Here is a 19270-nt window from a genome sequence, read left to right as displayed (position 1 = left end):
TTTAGTTGATTTTAATTCGACGTAAGTATTCACATTTTCTGTGTTGATAAAAGTTAAAACTTTGCTCGCACTAACAGACTTTTCACCATCGCACACATTTAACATTTGTCTGCCATTTCACTGCTGTATCAACCTAAATCTGACCCCATTCCCATGCATTCCCACAAGCACTCGTTAAGACTGTGATACTGTTCCCTTTGTCTAACATAGGGGTGGGCTGGCAGCCTGGCACTGAATTTAAAAAATGCCAAAGAATAAATAAATGTAAGGAGGGTCTAATCTTAAGTCTTTTCAGCGACATGGGCTCATGCCAGATACATGGCCCCTGGCCATGGCAGCTCAAACAATACTGTCTAAATCTCTGCTTAAACCTCTGTATCTCCACATAATACATGTTGATTAAGTTCCAGTAGAAATAAAAAAAGGTTCATTGTTGAAAAAGGGACAGAACTGATTTAAAGGTTGTATTCTTTATTTCAATCTGCTTTGTTGAAAAAGTTACATGGCGATAAGATACAAAAATACCTTCACCTTCTTTTTTCATGCACAAGTGTTGACTTGTGTAACAGACATTTTTAAGTTTTGCTTAAACAGACAATGCATCACCAAACATACCACATGTAACCTGCAGTAAGTACCATATGTCAGTGCCAAGGGTTAAGAAAAACATATAAAGGGATAATGCAACAAAAAACCAAAACACAAAATATCAAATTACTTTCTTTAATCTGATGTCTAGAAAGGATTCTGTTTTATGGCTCTGAATGTGAAACACATGCTCACTGTGGTCCATGGGCAACTTGGACTTTTTTGTTGTTGTTTGGTTTTGCTGGTATTCATAAACACATTTTCAGACCAAGTCTCTGCAGTATGACTGTCACTGAATCCTTATTCAGGAGCGTAAGTGAGCATCAATGGAAATGTCAGTGGAAATGTACCCTTTGCAACACATAACCTCAGTAAAAATTTGTGACACTGCATTCTGCAAATTTCAGCCCATACATTGTTTAGATGTACTTGTAACTACTGTAACATTAGACGTCTATGCTAAGGAACTGCTACAACTGTTAGACAATCAGGTTCTGGTAAAAGGTTGTCATCAGGGCAAAGGGGAAAATCTTTACTTCTTCTGCATTTACCGTCTTGCTGAAATGTTTCAATGTGCCAGATGTCTAAATCTAGAATCTGCATTTCTTTCTTCTTTTCTCTAGAAGACTATCAACATGTAAACTATAGTGACAGACATCATCAAAAAGGTAAAAAACAAAAATAAAAAAAAAGATGAAAGATGAAAAAACAAGAACAACATAAAACATTTTGTTAAAACCAACGAAAGTTGACAATAGTAAAAATGTCTTTCAAATTGTGTTCGAGAAGTGATCTAGTGGGAGTTATCAATGCAGAATAGGTCACAGTCCATCAAAACAGTTACATTCATTTTCTTGTTAAACAGTAAATTTGATATCAACTCCTAAAAACCTCTCTGGAAGAAGCTTCAACACTGATTGGAGCGGGAACTAGGTGAATACTTACTGCAATATGACATGCATACATCTGTAGCTCAACAGTGGTAGCCAAGTTATGTTTATGACACTGTAATCAAAGTTCTTCCATTGATGTGATACTTGATAAATGCATACGTGACCATTTTGTTCTTAAGATACATTTTAAAGCAGCAAATATCATCTGCACATGAGCACGACTGCTCAAAATCCTGAACGTCACACATCTGATCATTCTGTGGTGGACAAACCAAACTTAGACGGTGTCTCACAACCATCAAGTTCTTGTCTCTGTCACATCACTCATGCATTAACTCTGTTGCCTGTTTCCCCAACAGTCTATGTAAAATTAATGAATGCACAATTAAAGAAAACAAAACTTAATGGCTACAAAATATGTTGTCATTCATCGCATATGGATGTAAGATGTACAGTATTTGATTTTTTTCTTTAGGCGTTAAAAAGGGTTATCACAGTTTCAGAAAGGTATTGAGTTCATGCTAGTTAAGATCCAAAGCTGTATGATTTATTGTTAATTTGACTGGCTGTGGTTGTTGCTGCTCTTTGGTAGTTATGGCTTTCCTACTCTTATCTACCGCCTCACTGCTCCTTGAAGCAGTAGACGCCGTAAGAATTTTGCATTTTGTCGGGGAATGCGACAAAGCGCACCGCAGCTTCGGTTGGGCTGCAGTTCTTGCGGGGCCTGGAGATGGGGTAGCGGACACTTCCATCGGCCAACCAGCCAGCATCACAACGATCGTAGCCCTCAAGCTTCCAGGCGGCGTACATTTGCCCCACCTTGGCGATCTCTGCACCGTCGTCTAAGCATGCCTGCACAGCCTCGTCAAAGGTCAGCCTGTCGGGTTGGACCAGCCAGTAGAAATGTCCTGACAGCAGAGAAAGCAAAACAGGCAGTAAGAAGAAGATACTTCTTGACAGAAGCACTCAACCAGATGCCAGGATTTCCTTTGTTTAAACTTTGGTTTACCAAGCTAGGCCATACATGCTAATTTTTTAACAAAACCATTGTGTTTCCTGGAGCAAGCCCAACACAAGAACTCTGAATGGCAAAAAGTAATGAATCAAGAAAATGTATGAACTCACCCTTGTGTGCAGAAGCAAAGCAGAACACGTCAAAGAGGCTCTGTTTGTCACGACGGCCATAGTTCCTGACGCCAGGACCGCTGTTGGTGCCACCGCAAGGTGCTCTTGGGTTGGTGATGGGATACTGCACTGTGCTATCATTCAGCCAGCCAGCATTGCACCAATCAAGGCCACCTTTCCAGGCCTCAAACAGCTGATCATAGGTGGAGACTGTGGCATTCTGGTCCAAACAGGCCTGCACAGCCTCTTGGAAGGTCATGCTGTAGCGGCCCCTACTTGTGAAGTATGGGAACACAACACCTGAGAGAGGATGAAGAGATTAAATGAATGTTACAGCATGTTGCCCCTTCGATCTTTGTTTAGTTTTACCAAAAATGAAAATTTTAGTAGAGCAAGGTTATTATTACTGCGTTCACTTTTGCCAAAAATTACACATGCATGTTCAGCCTCCACCCAGATTGAGCCATCACGCATTTGAAAAACCATCAACAAAAGTTGGGTGGGAACTGCACTTTGATCCAGATGAGCTCTAACATTCTACAGTGATTTAGTGTATCTCTAGACGAGCTTTCAGAAATCACGTCTAAATATGTAAATAACCCTTACTTTGCATGAGCAGCGCTTTCGCCTTGAATTGTGCATTTTAAAAGGAAGACAGTGTAGTCATTATAAAATCTGATGAGTAAGCCATATGTATGAGTATAGTGGCTGAAAAAAAAGATTGAAAATGTGTTTCTGTTTACCCGCATTGAACAGTGTTCAAATGCCATCATGGCTGAATCATTACAGCAGTTTGAATAAATAAGCACAAGCTGTCTTTTCTTTTGTATTCCTTTTCCCACAAGAAGAGAAAATGTGGATGTTTCCAATGATTGGAAACATAAATGTTGCTGAGGGAGATGATGAATGCTGACCTATTCATTTTAACAGGAAAAGGACGTTGAATAAGTGGTGACACGCTTCTAATGTCGTTACAGCTGCTGAGTTAGCTTACACGTAACCGCTCGTTCCTATAAGCTAAATGAAAAAAAACAACATTTACCATCAGTGAGACCACCTTCCACTTCCAAAATAATCTCGTGGACGGTGTCTTCAAACCCGTTGATGATCTCACAGCGGTATTTTCCCATGTCATCCTTGGAAACATCAGTCATCACCAGGGAGGCATCTTCATTGTCCTGCTCCTGCAGAAAGACACGGTCCTCGAAGCTTCCGTAGGTCTTCTTGTGGAATCCCATTGAAAGCAGCACATCCTCATTCAGTGCTTCATCATCCGCCACCTTGGTCCATTTGACTCGCATACCAACACCACCAAAGGACATGGAGTCCCTGGACAGGAGCCAGCAGGGCAAGGTGACATTGCTACCGAGTTCAGCTTTAACCCTAACTGGAAAAGAGAAAAAAACACGATGTGACCTTATTGTGGCTTGACGGTTTGGTCATTGAGCTTATGATACTTGGACTTAAACAGGAAAATATGATGTAATGTTTGCATAATTTAGAACTATATTCTACGCTTGGATTCCAAAGACTGCATCCAGAAATTTTTGCTTGGCATGAAACCGATGCAGCCAAAGACTTTGAGAAAAACCAAATAAGGAAAAGTGCCCCGCTTTTCCAAATTCTTCCTTTATTGGTCCGTCTTTTTTTTTTGTACATGATTGTTCAGCTGCATATTTTGGCATGTGTGGAACTATATGTTATATTTTGCCACACATGCACACACTTACTGAGTAAAGAGCATTCTCCCATACACAACTATCAAAGAGTCTGGGTTTATCCTGTTTGGTTTATTAGATACAGTATTGGACACCAGCCAGCCCCTCAGCCCCTCGAGCTAATCGGCGTCTTCGGTCTCTCCTCCCTGCTCTTGTCAGTCTTGGCACTTAAAAAAACCTTTGATTCGCAGCATTGATCCTCAAAATGAAGGGCGTTTCTTTCATCTGCTCCATCTGATTTGTTTTAAGCACGTCAGGCAGTGAATAACAGAAACTGTAAGACGATGATAGAGTTAATGATTTACAGAATCTAGCTCTCATCCTTACTTTTTCTCTCGTGTAGTCCGCGCACCTTCTTGCTATACTCTCTGTCCAAACTAGGCCACCATTTAACTCAAAGCGTCATTTATGCCTCACCGTAGGTTCCCACAATCTCCTTGACCCCCATGTTTAGACCTCACAGGGCTTGCTTAGTTAAGAAGACTCCAGCCAGCAAGGGGTGGCCTGTGCCAGGCAATAATAATAAGCACCAGATGGATGGATGTACACAGCCCCTGACCCCCACCACCCCAGGTACAGCCTTGGAAAACCAACCTTGCGAGTGGAGTCAAACTCTGCAGAGCTGAGCTTGTAAGATAATATGGTAATTGCATTAATGAGGAAATCAACTGGCTTTGTAGCTGTAAGTGGTCTGTGGACATGGCTATTAATCTTGTGCAACCAAGAAGTTCGTGGCTGAATTCAGGTTTAAAGACCGTCCCTTGAGTATAGTCTTGTCTTGTATTCAGTAAAAAAAAAGAAAAAAAAAGAAAACCTGAGCTGCTCTGTTTCTGATTTATTTTCCTCCCACTTACTCACCATAGATGATTTGTGTCTAAACCAGTGTGCCTCTCCTTCCTGACTGAGGATGCCAGCACTGTGTTGAGGCGCCTCACTTTGTGCTGGATTACCAGAGGCATGACTAGAATGCTGTCACCGGCTCTTCAGCAGGGAGAACGTTTCCCACACGGGCAATACAGGAAATAAGTGGAGCCACCGGATCGCTGCCATCCACCCCGATCACCCCATAACCTGCCCCCCTGCCCACGCATGCACATCCAGAGGAGTGACACTGAAACGACTTCTAATCAACCCCATGCCTAAACGGCTCCAATCCTCTGCGCTAACCACACAGTAGACACGTGTCTGGACTCTGTTCAGTGGTTCTCAGATCATTAGTATTGAGCTCTCCCGCAGAAGGATTTAATTAGCAGAAGCACTGCTGACAGACCTAATCTACCCTTCAGTCAAGCCGCGTGCAGAATTTTCTACCATTTTTTGTTTTGTTTTTGTAATTCTTTCATTAGACTGCAAACCCTCTCATATCCCAGAGGCTATTACCCAATCACCACCACACCCAGTAGCCTCACTCGCCTCTTGACTGGTCAACGGCATGCCAGGTATTTTACGAGCTCGGGAAACACACTTTTTTTCCCGCTGCTAATTACCAATGTCTTCGAAAGTAGCGAGGAGTTAAAAAAAAGCAGTCTGGACGAGATTCCTCTTTGCCCCTTCTGTGAGGAATGACTCACAGCTTCACCGTGCCTCGTAAATTCTCTGCGTGGGCAGCAGTCGCATGAAGTGTGATTGAAAACAGAGAAACCTAGGACGACGCTTCTGTTCCTCAAACGCCCTGGCCCTGGCAAAGGTGAAGGTGATGTTGACGTCAACACTAGCTCACCAGATGTGATGCAATCTGACATTTATTCCTAGAAATGTCCACATTTCAGGACATTAGAGGAGACAAAATGAAGGGGTTCATTGTACATTTTTAGTATGGAAACATTGTTCTGTCCAGAGAGGAAAACCAGCCGCTGGAAGTGGTTTGTAATCCTGAAATGTAAGACGGAAGGAGGAGACTGATCGAACATAACGATGCCAACATAATGCTGAGAATGGAGCTTTGCAAATTGCTGTATACATACTAACCTAATAACTTAGACATGACTAAATGAGAGCATAATAATGATGTGTGTCTCTTGGACATATCGCATATTCCGAAGCAGCCTTGAAGGTAATGGTGCCTAAGAGACAGTAGAAGCAGAGCAAGACGGGCCTGTTGAAAGGGTTTCCACGCTCCTTCCTGCTTCTGCAGTTACCAGCAGACACATGTCCCATAGGAGTATGTGGCCCCGGCCACGTGGGGCACACTACACTAATAAAGCAACAGCCTGTTGTGTGTACTTAGCCTTTCAGGAGGGGAAGGGAGCTTTGCTTTCCTTTGTCACACCTCAACCCACATCCTATTTATACAAGCTTCTCTGAGGTCAAAGGTAGCCCTGAATTGTCACATTTAACATCAAAATGGGTCGTCAAATAATTCAGTGCGTATCCTATCTGGATTTTCTGTGGAGCGCAGCTGGGAATCAAAACACGGCAAAGAAGTAAATGACCACATGTGCGCGACAATAAAAAAAAAAAAAAGCTCCCCAGCTGCAGCCAAGACCTACTGCCATTTTATGACCGAGCACAATTCTCTCTCACTCTGTTAAAAGCTGCATTAGCGGGTGATTGGAACCATCTGCTCCATTGTAACACAGAACTGTAAATTTACAACAACATCACAGTGGTCCAAGTCGGCTCAGTGACCTATATATTCTGAAACTACAGGATAGTCTTATTATGCTGTTGAATCCCTGAGCGTAACGTGCGCTTTTAAGGATGGGAATCATCGGAGAGCGGTCGTAGCATGGAGCTGATGGAGCAGCAAGACGCGAGATGCTTTAAAACATCCCCCAGCTTTACTCTCTTCTGCTGCTGGCCCGTTTGTTATTAACAAGCACAGCTGGGACAAACAAAAGTGGGCCAACTCCTACACACCAGCTCCAATAAACTCCTTCCTGCTTTCATGTCAAGCAGAACAAGCATAAACACGGAGTGTGGGTGTGCACAGCTCACATGGGGTGCACATATAATCCACAGCACACATATACAGTAGACTGTCATCAGGGTCGTCTGTGAATTAACACAAATGCAGCAGCACCAAACATCCCGTCTCCTACTTAGCCCCACTGGGCCTCAGCCCATTTCCAGCCAAGCTCTTTTTCCCACCCAGCCCCAGCTGCCAGGCCAAGCCTCAGTAACCAACAACTACAGTAAGCATTAGACTTAACAGACTATTACCTCACAGGGAAAAACAGAGTCATTTGGCTGCTGTTCAGCATGGGGCGCTATACGTTTTGGCTGCGGGTCGTTAATCTTAACTTCGCTCCTGTCAGGGTGCCTGTTACTGTGGCGGATTTCCAAAAAGCTCCCAGTGCCAGAGTGAGTCAGTAGGTATAAGGACAGGCAACGCCCCGTGAACAGGCAGAGCATACACCGCTCACATGGGTTATAAAAAGCTATACTGTATGGAACAATGATTTAGCTGGCCTGAGCCGAGCCAATTACATAATGTAGACAGTGACGTGATGTATAATCTTACATGCACATATACATATAGACGCCATAACCAGCCAATGGGAGCCGTTTTAATGTTTGGATAAAAAAAAAAAAAAAGCTCCTCCCAGAGAGAAATGATTTTCCCCACGGACGAGCCATTTCCTCCTGTCTGGGAGGAGAGAGGGCTGAGAAAACCCCCTAATTTGACATCTACTGAGTCAGCTCGCAGGGCTGCTGAAAGTGCATCGAGTATCACTCATATAACATGAGAGCGCGAGCCAGCCAGACACTGTTTTTTTTCCCTTTCACCACAGCGGTAGATCTATTGTGGTATTTCGTCGCTCGCGGTAGCGGCAGCCAACTCAGTGTGTCATCCTGTTGGCAGGTGTGCATTTGAATTATAACAACCTCGTGACGGAGTGCAGGTGCTCTCTGATAACACATCCTTTCTGGGATTTAATGATAAAATGACAAAAGGTCAAACTTTTTCTGTGGGAAAATCTTGGCTATTTTTGCACTCTAGTAAGAATTAACATCCAAAAAAAAAAAAAAAAAAAAAAAGTCAAGCACTAGAATTTTAGCCTATGAGCCATTTAAGGGGGAACACCAGTAGTATTAATGGTGTGGTCCTCATTCATGAGTACAGGCAGTGAGCCACAGTGAATGACAGTTTTTCAGCAGCCAGTCCATGCTGTGGCAGTCTGTATCCAGCAAGTAAATGAGTCAATGGTGAGTCACACTGTGTCTGTGTGTTACCCCAGAGACCACTCTGTTACCTACTGCTACAATGACCCTGTTGTTAGACAAGCCTGAGCTGTGGTACCACTTTGCTCAGATTCCTTACATGGCTCATCCTCAGCTTACTCTTTTTTTCCTCCATGCACAGTAACACTGTTGCACATGCACACACATGCACACATGTATTCAAAAAGAAATTAAATATCAAAAATTTTGAACACAAATTCAACCTTACCTGTTGGCAGTGGGGGAGTGCTCATGTCCTGACTGTTTGCAAAGGCAGTCAGGGCCAGGGAGATAATTGTGATGCACAGCAGACTCGTCATTTTTACTTCTTCTTCTTCTTTTTTTTTTTTTTACACAAAGGGCCCTCTTCAAATAAAAATATAAATATAAAACTTTAAAAGAAAAAAAAAACTGCACTAAGTTTAAAATATTTCAGGAGCGCCGAATGTGAGCTTGAAGAATTTTTCTTAACTTTTAATTTTCATTCATCTACTGTCCCTCTTTCCGTCTTCCTTTGTGCAGCAGCCGCCTGTGGTGCTACTGGAAAGTTTGGGCTCCTCAGAGGTCCAGACAAGTGCCTTTTATTGGTTGAAACCACTCCCCCCACCCCTCAGCCCATCACCATGCACAGCTCTATACTGGCTCCCCTCTGCCACATTATTTAAGAACAACTCCCCTCTCTCCCTTGAGAGAATGAGGGATACAGCAAATCCCCAGACAATTAACCTGCAGATAATTATAAAGAGTAAAAGAGGTGGGAGTGAAACTGCAATGATTCCTGAGATTACTGCAATACAGTGAAACTTACTGAGGTAATGTCACTGAAATCCGGTATATGAGATGAATGTTTATCCTCACCAGAGTAAAACATGATGGTAAAATAGAAAGTATTCCTTTGCACCTCAGCCACTGTCCCATGACTTGCAGCTTTGGTATGTTCCCACTTGATTAACTGTGATTCATTCTGATCTCACACCCAATTTAATTATTTCAGTATTTATAGTCTCTTTATTAGGCTTCATTGCTCAAATGAAACGAATGTCCGTAAGTTAAATATTGTTCTCATGCAGGCCTGAACACTTTGCACACAGATGCGCGCACACATTTGTGACAGAAGTGATATGTAGTCCCTTTGCAGTCTTGTTGGCTTGTAAGTACGCTTGATACACGGCCACTACATGTAAAAAGGGCCGTGAAAATGATGTATACAGAAGGTGCGCCTTCAAGTCATTCTTTTGCCGTATCCTCCTATGCTTCTGATATTTATCTTGCTCTCTTCTCTTCCCTGTATTTCTTTGCCCTTAAGCATTTAATCTGTACACACATTCGGCGCTATGTTTTTTCTGTCTCCCCTTCCGTTTGACTGTGTTCAAAATTGTGTTGGATACATCTGTAACTAAGAGGTTTCAGAAGCCAAGTCAGCGATTATTCACCCTCCCCACATTCTCACAGTCACTCTAAATGGTTTGAGCTGGTTTCTCTCAGTATCTTCTGACGTTGTCGCGGAGCAGAAACAGTCGAGCAGCTCTCCGGAGGCACGACATGGATTTGCGACTTGCAGTGGTGTCCTGTGTGGTCTCCCCTAAACGTTTTCTCAGCCACCCAGATTGTGTTTGAAGGATGGCAAGGCTGGGAGTGGAGCAACACGCTGCAGATGCTGTTCTGGACCACTCCATCACTGCAGTTATTACAGCTGGGTCGACCCAAACTGTTTTCTTTTTCTTTGTCTCTCTCTTTCTCTCCTCTACCATGTCTGCCAATCCTTCAAGACATTACGATTGAGTACATGGTGGGCCCCTGTTTGCTGGGCACATCCCCTCTGCTCCTGCCTTCCATCCCACAAACCTCTGGAGATGTAAAGAACTGTTACATAAGACGGCCATAGGCCAAGGGTAAATTATAAACATATAGGAGTATATGGTCTCAGTCTGAGGGCACAATGACTGTGAGTTTAAACCAGAGCTGCAGTCACCTACTACCCCATGACAGCATCTGTGATATTACAAACTCAGGATATCAAATGCAAAACTGTCCCTAACTTTAGTAACTCTACAGCTGACAGCAAGATTTCCCTCCTTCCCAACAAACAGGCATCTGTGAGAACACAAAAATCTGACAACTACCTTTGTGTTACAATACACTACCTTTGTGTTACAATATTCACAGTCAGTCCTACCTCACAAAAGAATTCAAAGAAGACTAGGTTTAGCAGCTTAGCTTGAACAGAACTGGTGCATGATCGATAAAGTGCACATGCATGATGAAGGCATAAAAAGAAACCAGTCTAATCAACAAAAAGTGTGACTTGGCTTAACATGTGTTGCCAATCAATCGACAGATATCTAAGCCACATTGGAACTGTAAATATTTGGACAGTGAACATAATTACATTGGAAAGCGCTTGGCGGTTCATGTGAGAAACACAGAGCGGCTCTGGGTTCGGACAAACTGGATGGCCTGTGTGCAGTGTAGGATTTCAGTTCAACATGAAAACTCCTCCGTGTTCTCCACTGATGAAACGTAAGTGATGAAATAGTGTCGAAAGTGATGACATATTACATCATTTCTGTAATTACCAGCAGCATGGATTAAAACACATGCAGTAGGTGGCAAGATAGCTAAAGAGGTAGATCAGTCTTTACTTCCCTGTTTCATAAACTCAGTCTGACTTTCCCATATGCATGCTATGCTCGTCTATAGGAGCCAGGTTCAAAAGATCTTTGGCCTTGACGTGTTCTTCCTAAATCATGTCACGAGGAAGATTTGTTGTCTGGAGAACTGATGACTTGTCCAGAAGGAGCCTTAGCTGCTAAAACATGCAAAGTTCTTTGAGATAAGCATTAGGTGGTGCAAATTCTCAAGGCAGGTGCTGTTTAACTATTGTAGAAAAAGAGCGTGCAATGAGATGGCGTAATTGAATGAGTCCCATTCAAGCCTTAAGGTGATGATATTCACCATATTTTTGTCTCCTACAGATCATGTCCTGCACCCACAGCCTACTTGCTCTAATATCCGGATGTCAAACAAAAACAAACATATAGTTAACCGCAAGGTGTCAATCATGCAGCAGCAGTTGTCAAGATATTGTTGTCATAGGAAAAAAAAAAAAAAAACACTATGTGGACATGGACCCTAAGTCTGTTTCCACTTCACTGTCTTGCCTTTTGTGTTTATAAATTCACCTCAGCCAAACGTAAAATTATGTTTGTTATATTTAATATTCTTTTAATCTTTTAGTGTTTTCACTTTGTGCAAACCAATCGTGATGTCACCCAGTTTGTGGATTGAACAGTTTGTTTAGCATTACAGATTTGTTTTGTTTTAATTTTTGTAATTCATTTTGAAAATGTTTACTGAGCCATAAAAATGAGTTAGGGGTAAGGTAATTATCCCATAGTGTTACTGTGAAAGGAATATTGAGACTTGTACCATTTCCATTCCTTGCTGACTTGAGAGTGTTGCTCCATACACAAACACACACACGTGACATCTTGACCTTACCATGACCTTGTTCATTAACTGTCCCCATCTCCCATGCTGGACAGCATAGCCTTAAAGTACACACACATGCACGCACGCACGCACGCACACACACCCACATACACACACACACACACACACACAGGTGTGCCTCACCTCTCCTGTGCAGAGCTTTAAGCTGACTCACTCTGTAAAAGTTTTGTTCCCTTTGCAAAGGCCTCAACAAAGCTCTTTTTTAGGATCTTTATTTCAGATTTCCACCACAGTTACATACAACGGGAACGGTTGATTTGCTTTGCATTAAAAGTGTGTGTAATCAACAAATAACCTGACAAATGTGCCTGAAAGGCCTTGAAACACAAAGGTAATGCTAAGACTCCATCATATCTCTCCAGTATGACCCAGCAAAGGGTTAATTTCTGTGCTTGGTTGATGAGAACGTGAACTTGAATTTGCCTGAGTCATTGTTACAAGACGAGCAGCAGTGGAGATCAATATTGGCGCCTCTATGCACACCACTTTTCTGGTATTGGGTGTTGCTGAGCTAGTATGTCTATTCAAACATGAGTTATCGGATTAAGCATGTGTGCGTCAATTGTATGCATATTTCCTAATACTGTGCACATAAACCGATTCATCTGCATATGTGCTCGTTTGGGAGTACAGAATGTACTGGCCTGTCTAGATGTATATTGAATGTCTTGAGGCAGAGAGGCGTCCAACCCATAGTCTCCTTCACGTGTCTGCTGTGCAGGGGCCAAGTCTCTGGGCCATGAGCACATTCACAGCTGGCTCTCTGCAGGCTGCTCCCCCAGGTTTTGAACGGCTGGTACGATTCCCGTTGACATGCAGCAGCTCCCGCCCATCGGAGGTATATGGGCAGGATGATGCGTAGCATCCGAAAAGCGATTGTCAAGAGTCTCTTATATAAACCTTTCCATGAGGCTGACAGGAAAGGGTCGAAGCTGAACAAGCACGGGTTATCCCATGTTAGCCACATTCACATGAACCAAACATGTGTTCCTCATTATCTGCACCAGTGCAACACGTGATTAGACTTGGAAACATTTCTGAAGATGACGTAGGGATAATACGCCGCTTGCTCCTGGTAACAAGGCAGTGATGAAACAATGGCGTTGAAGACTGGGGCTTTAAAAGGTCTGGGTGGAATAAGAAAGCAAATGTGCTGAATTGTACATACGTGAGCAGAGAAGCATTGACGCCACACAGCTGGTGTGTCACAGTCTCATCTCCTCCATATCAGATCAGGGTGGAACCAAAAGAGCTTGTTTGGGTTTGAGTGTTGTAATGGATGTCCTCCGTCATCAGATCCTGATTAGAATTGTCTCCACACATAGTGGTCTTTGCTTGGCTAAGCGGCCTGTTCTGTGTGCCATCTGTGTGCAATGGCTGAATGGTGGCCAGGTTGTCCATGGCAGCAGAGCAGTAGAAATGTAGTCGGATGTTGGGACATGTCATCCATCTGCTGGCTTCAATACGGAAACCGACAAACCGCAATGCAGCAGTTAAGAAACCCCAGAGGTTCAAATGGTCCTACGCAGCCAAGTGGATCTCAAGATCAAAAACCACCAAAATGTAACTTGACATTTATGTGATCTTAATTGTGCTGGGTGTTTGATACTGTTGCCTGACATGACACTTTAACACGTTTTATTTCTCACGTGTTGATAGCTTATGTTTGATTCTGTCTCATGTTACCTATAATGTTCTTTGATTATTGTCTCTCTCTTTTATTTTGTTGTCGTACCACTGGACATGTATATCAGCGGAGGAATAAATACACATGCTGTACTTTGCTTGAGTTCTTCTGCTTCTCTATACTTTGACACCGTTACATTTCACAGGAAAATATAAAATATCATTTACTCCACTGCATTTATCTGACTGCTGGAGTTCCTTTAATGATCCAGATTTCATGTTCATAAAGCACATGAATATCTTACTAAATGATGCACTACAACAAACAAAATAGTTCAAATGAGCTTCACTTTGACTTGCTAGAACATTTAAATGCTGCTTATACAGTATCACATTAGTGTAATCACTTAATGATAACACTCTGAAATTAAAATGAAATTCTGGTTGATTGATTGGTTAATTGGCTGGTTGGTTGTTTGTTTGTTTAATTGTTTGGTTGGTTGGTTAGTTGGTTAGTTGTTTGGTTGGTTGGTTAGTTGGTAAGTTGTTTGGTTGGTTGGTTGGCTGGTTGTTTGGTTGGTTGGTTTGTTCTTGGACAACCCACACACAAAACCACACATTTGTTCAGTTAGTTTATGATTATGATGACATTTATAACATTTGTCAGATGAAGGTACATGCGTATTTTTCAATGCTCATATTGCTGTTACCGTGTGCTGTCCAAATATTTAGACAACTTTTACTTTTATTCTTCTGCAATATTTTTCGTATGATTCCCATGTCAATAAAGCCCCCTTGAACTGAACTGAATCACAGATCACTGCCCCCAAATAATCATGGATAATGTAATCATAAAAAGGGAATCAAATTTACTGCAGTTCTGTGTGTGTTTTATCCAAATATTTCTGCTGTATTGATGGTAAACGCGCTCATGCATGTGCTTCTTGGATTGGGCAGCCACTCACAAAGGGTAATGACAACAAGCCACATTGCATTTTAGCTACATATTGTAGCTAGCTTGACCACGGAGCCTGTCACATGCATAACTGCTGCTAAAGACGTAGGTAGAGCATCATAGTTTAAAGCTCAAAGCTGCTAACCAAGCTGTCTTATCTGAAATGGGCGTGAGAATGTGTTGTGACTTAGGTGTGGCTACATTAGCATTTATTTGAATTCCAATAATCACTTTTTTCTGGTTGTTTTTTGGTCTCTACAAAGGGAATGTTTGGCTCTTTAGCTGCTAAATGTGCAACTATATGTTCACCACAGCTAACTAGTTGTCAATGAAAATAGAAAAGTATAGCTCTCAATGCCTACATCTTCTATATCCAATTATTTTTTTTATATAAACTTGATAGTCACCTTGTAAGACTGACAGATTGAGGATTGTCTTTTTTGGGAGATAAAGTAAGCCAACTCTATTTAATCTGAACCCATAGATCCAGTTTAAGTGCTGAAAACTTTTCCAGAGTGTGTTATATCTTTTTGGGAGATCACACCCAACTTTCAGTCGTTTTGATGCGTCACATAAAACCTCTGTTACATAAATAAATAAATATATAGCCTGAGGTAGAACACACATTGGATTGCTTTACACCATGAAGAATATGAATATTTATATACTGCTGTGTCACAAGCAGCCATTTGTTCCTTTTTTTTTTCTTTGTCTCCTTTTTGTCCTGTCTCCATTTGAGGGTTTGTCTGCTTCTTGTATTTGGCTGCCAAGCTCTCACTGGGGGGCTCGTGGGTGTATGGCTCCATGTTAGCCACAGCTGCAGAAGACTGTGGGAGAGTACACTGCATTAACATAACTTGAGCAATTACAGCCAGCTAACAATGTTAAATCATATTGTCAAGAGTGGCTGTTCACAATTGGGGGCCTGAATATTGGCAAGAGAATTTTGTCTGCAACCAAAATAAGTTATCACTCAGTTAATACATTTAATGTTTTGTATTAATATGGGTAGGTATGGAAAACACATGCTGATTGTCTTCAGTGAAACCATTTCCGTTTGAAAAAGTGAAATTTTTATGAAGCCACAGAGATGGTTTGAGATATTTGAAACTAACATTTATTAGTATTTTTTCTTAGAGCTTGATTGGTGAAGATGTAGATGATTTGTAATGGAAATAATTAGTCTCTGCTTTTCTTCAAACGTCATTGGCTGTAAAAACTTCACAAGGGAGAGTGTGCAGCGGTGTTGGAAGTCTGTTACACAAGTTGTTGGCACACACAAACACACACACACACACACACACGCACACACACACACACACACACACACACTGGGCCATGAGCACATTCACACACTCAAACTGTAACGGGTGGGGAATACACCCCAAAACTACCTATCACAACATAACTCAGAGCGGCATACGTATATCTGAGTCATGCCTCACAAAAAAAAAAATGTCTCATGGTCCACATGCACAAGGTGGTATAACTGGAAGCTGCAGCTGGATTCATTTGACCTGTGTTTGAAGTGAGCTAATGGAGTCTGGGTCGCCATAACACACTGAGTCACACATGGTTACTGCCATGCTACAGTCATACAGAGTAAGTCTGTAATATAGGCAATTCTTTCTTCATTCATCATTTACAGGAATCAGGAAAGAGTAGAAGATGAGAAAGTCATCATCTACGTTGTATGCACGAGAGGTTTCCAAGTCTATCAGCAGGATATCTGTGGGTGTGTTCCTCAAGTTTTCACTGAATATGGAACATTCAGACAGTTTTATACTCATATTTATGGCCTCAAATCAAACTTTTACCTCAAATGGCTTTACAAACTATAAAATCCTTTATTCTCAAATCCTCGGTCTACCAGTGCACTGGAACTTTAATGGTTCCAAACCATACCAAAACGTTTTACATTTTTAGGTCCTGCATCCCAGACAGTGAGGTTTCCAATTCACAGACTTGAAACTTGTCTGGGGCAGATATACAATCACAGGGAACTTGTCTGCTTTATCCTCTGTGGTTACACAGTGCAGAGAATCAATCTTTTCTTACAAACTCCACAAGAGGAGATTTATGCAACAACAGGCATTGAGAATGTGTGCTGTAATTGTGTTTAGTTTTGTCTCTGATCAAAGTCAGCACTTACTAAGTACTCAGGGTTTTGTTCTGTTATTCTTCAGTGCCTTTAATTCTTCCAAGCTCTTCCCTCTACATTCATGAGGTGAAGTACATTTCCCCACCATTCAGCAGTCAAATAGGAGACAGTTACTGGTACGTTGCGGTGAATTTCAGCAACTCCATGGCTCGTTGCTTCAGACAGGTTGAGAGAGGAAAATTAAGATGAATCCACTTTTTAATTCCAAAAGCTTAAAAAACAAACCCTAACTCTAACTCTCCTTTTGACAGCATTGACAGCACAAACACAGCCAAGAGGTAAAGCCTAGCAGACAGCTAACAGGTGGCTGTCACACAAAGTGGCCATGCCATTACATGTAATTATGCATTGCTTTAAGCCTCCATGTTTTTAAAGGTATGAATTCACCCCCTGTACAGTACTTTGGTAACAGGCTGTTAACATATTTATGCTTTAAAGCTAGGCATTTAAGCATGGAGTCTTACAGGCATTGACTCACTTTTGGAGCCAGTCTCGAGCGTTCATTCAAGGAACTGCAATTTTTGGCGTGTCCGTATTGGCTTCCTTTGTTTTTAGCTGGAGTTTGCTGCTTGGTCCATCTAAACCACAAAAAAATAACTAATTTTCGTCAGAAAACTGATTTTTGATTAATTAATTTTATTCCCACATATGTTTGGAAAAAGTACTTGGAAAGGGACTGGGACTCAATGTGTACTAGTAGCAAACTCAAGCAAGTGTAAAAGTACTCAAATTAATAGTACTCAGCAGCACCAGGAAGGTCAAAGGAGGAGTCAAAGGAGGAGTAAAAAGAACTTAAAAAAGCAACCTTAGAATGCTCTGAACAACATGTCCACAGTAACACAATCTGCAGTAAAAATGGGTTCTAAGATGCAAAACCACTGGCATGGCCCTTTAAAGCAATAACAGCAGGTCTCTTTAAATATTTTGAAAGGAAAGTTGTAAATTCCATACTGATAGAGCAGTGTAAAGATAAACAACAGGGAGCCATGGAAACCTAGCTGTAATTACAGTATGCTCTCAAAGCTCACACATTGCTAGGTTTTCTGGGATGCATTTAAGGACTACACTGGCAAATCAGAGAATTTACAGTTGTTCTGGGAAATGAGTACATTAGAGACATCAGTTTTGGGAAACCAATCTGCATTTGGTTTTCTTCTGGTAAAAGTGCAAAGAGATTTTAATACCATAGTGTGGCCTGTAGTGTGTCACCAGCTAAATGATCACTGGCTTCTCCTCTCTTTATTGGGTCCTGCAGGCTATTTTCTTTATTATTCTTTATAATTACTTGTCTGTACATTAAAAGAATCTCTCAACTCTATTACCTTTTATAGTTTTGAAATTATTATCACCCAGTTTATTGTACTTAGAGAGATCAACGTTTTGAGTTGAAATAAAAGAGCTACACTGAATTTTCAAATGCCTTGTTGAGCCACAGTGAGGCTGAACGCCAGAATGAGGTTAAAAGGAGCTTTAGATATGAAGAAAAATTCTGAATCAAATTACATATTAAACATTAAGGGCTGGGGTGTAGGGGGATATTTTGGGTGGATTCAAGGCAAATTGTTGCACCCTTACCAATTTAATGAATAACACAGAAGCCGGCACTACAGCCAGATGTGCTTTTTATTTCTGACTGATTTAAGGAGCCATAAAGAGTCATACAACCCATGCAGATGTCAGCGTCCCAATGCAAGCTCCGGCCAGGGACAAGGGTGGGGTAACTCAGCCACCTGGTATTGTGAGCAAAATACAGACATCAACTTCAATCAGATCTCTGGCCTGATATTCACACTGAAACTAAAAAGCTGCTTTCATCATCCATTTGCAGATAGGAAACAGATGGTGTTCAAAATCAAAGTGCAACCTAATCAAAACTAAACTATAAGATGGTTAAAAACAACAAAAACAAGAAAACAACCTAATGGAATCTGATACACTTAAGACATAAGAACATGATATCTTTCTGTTAAGCAGGAGACCCCTTTAGAGAAGCCGTTTCACTGCTTGAGAGGCAAGCGAGACTTAAGTGAAAAAGTGTAGATCTCTCCCAAACTGACAGTATGGTAGAGTTATATATACCATATGTTTTCAGAGGCTGAATGTTAGGATTTGTACATCATGGTACAGAATGAAAAGCAGTTCCAAAATAAACTGTTTTAGGGCATATGTTTGAAAGAGAGCAGTAATGACTTCAGAGCTTTCCCTTCATTTATAATCGATTAGACATACAACTCATTCAGTTTGCCAAACACAAGAGAAAAACTGATGTGTACAGCCTCCCATTTCTCTGTTACTGAGTGCCTCTCCAGATTATCAGAAACATCTCTCACTTACTGTTTTAGCACAGACATAAATCTTAAATCCAACAAAACAAATGCCATATACTGAAGTCATCAGCTATTTTAGCATGGAGAAAATAAAATGGGCATAGATGTTATGAGATGGTAACCTAACTAAACATATAATTATCAATATAATTTTATATATATATATATATATATATATATATATATATATATATATATAT

The 19270-nt window shown here is 41.4% G+C and overlaps 1 protein-coding gene across 1 annotated transcript; it reads right to left on the bottom strand.

The window, feature by feature from the left end:
- Nucleotides 1-451: 451 nt before the first annotated feature.
- LOC115582160 (hyaluronan and proteoglycan link protein 1) lies at nucleotides 452-9061 on the bottom strand. The gene is made up of 4 exons (XM_030417940.1): nucleotides 8718-9061; nucleotides 3649-3993; nucleotides 2607-2906; nucleotides 452-2389 (listed from the first exon to the last, which is right to left on the bottom strand). The coding sequence occupies exons 1-4, from the start codon at nucleotides 8806-8808 to the stop codon at nucleotides 2103-2105; spliced, it is 1023 nt and encodes a 340-aa protein (XP_030273800.1). The 5' UTR covers nucleotides 8809-9061; the 3' UTR covers nucleotides 452-2102.
- Between the last annotated feature and the right edge of the window lie 10209 nt (nucleotides 9062-19270).

The sequence above is a fragment of the Sparus aurata genome, chromosome 5, assembly GCF_900880675.1.
Source record: "Sparus aurata chromosome 5, fSpaAur1.1, whole genome shotgun sequence".
Classification (NCBI taxonomy): domain Eukaryota; kingdom Metazoa; phylum Chordata; class Actinopteri; order Spariformes; family Sparidae; genus Sparus; species Sparus aurata.
Note: the sequence above shows the minus strand (reverse complement) of the source record. Positions and strands in the feature narration are given on the sequence as shown.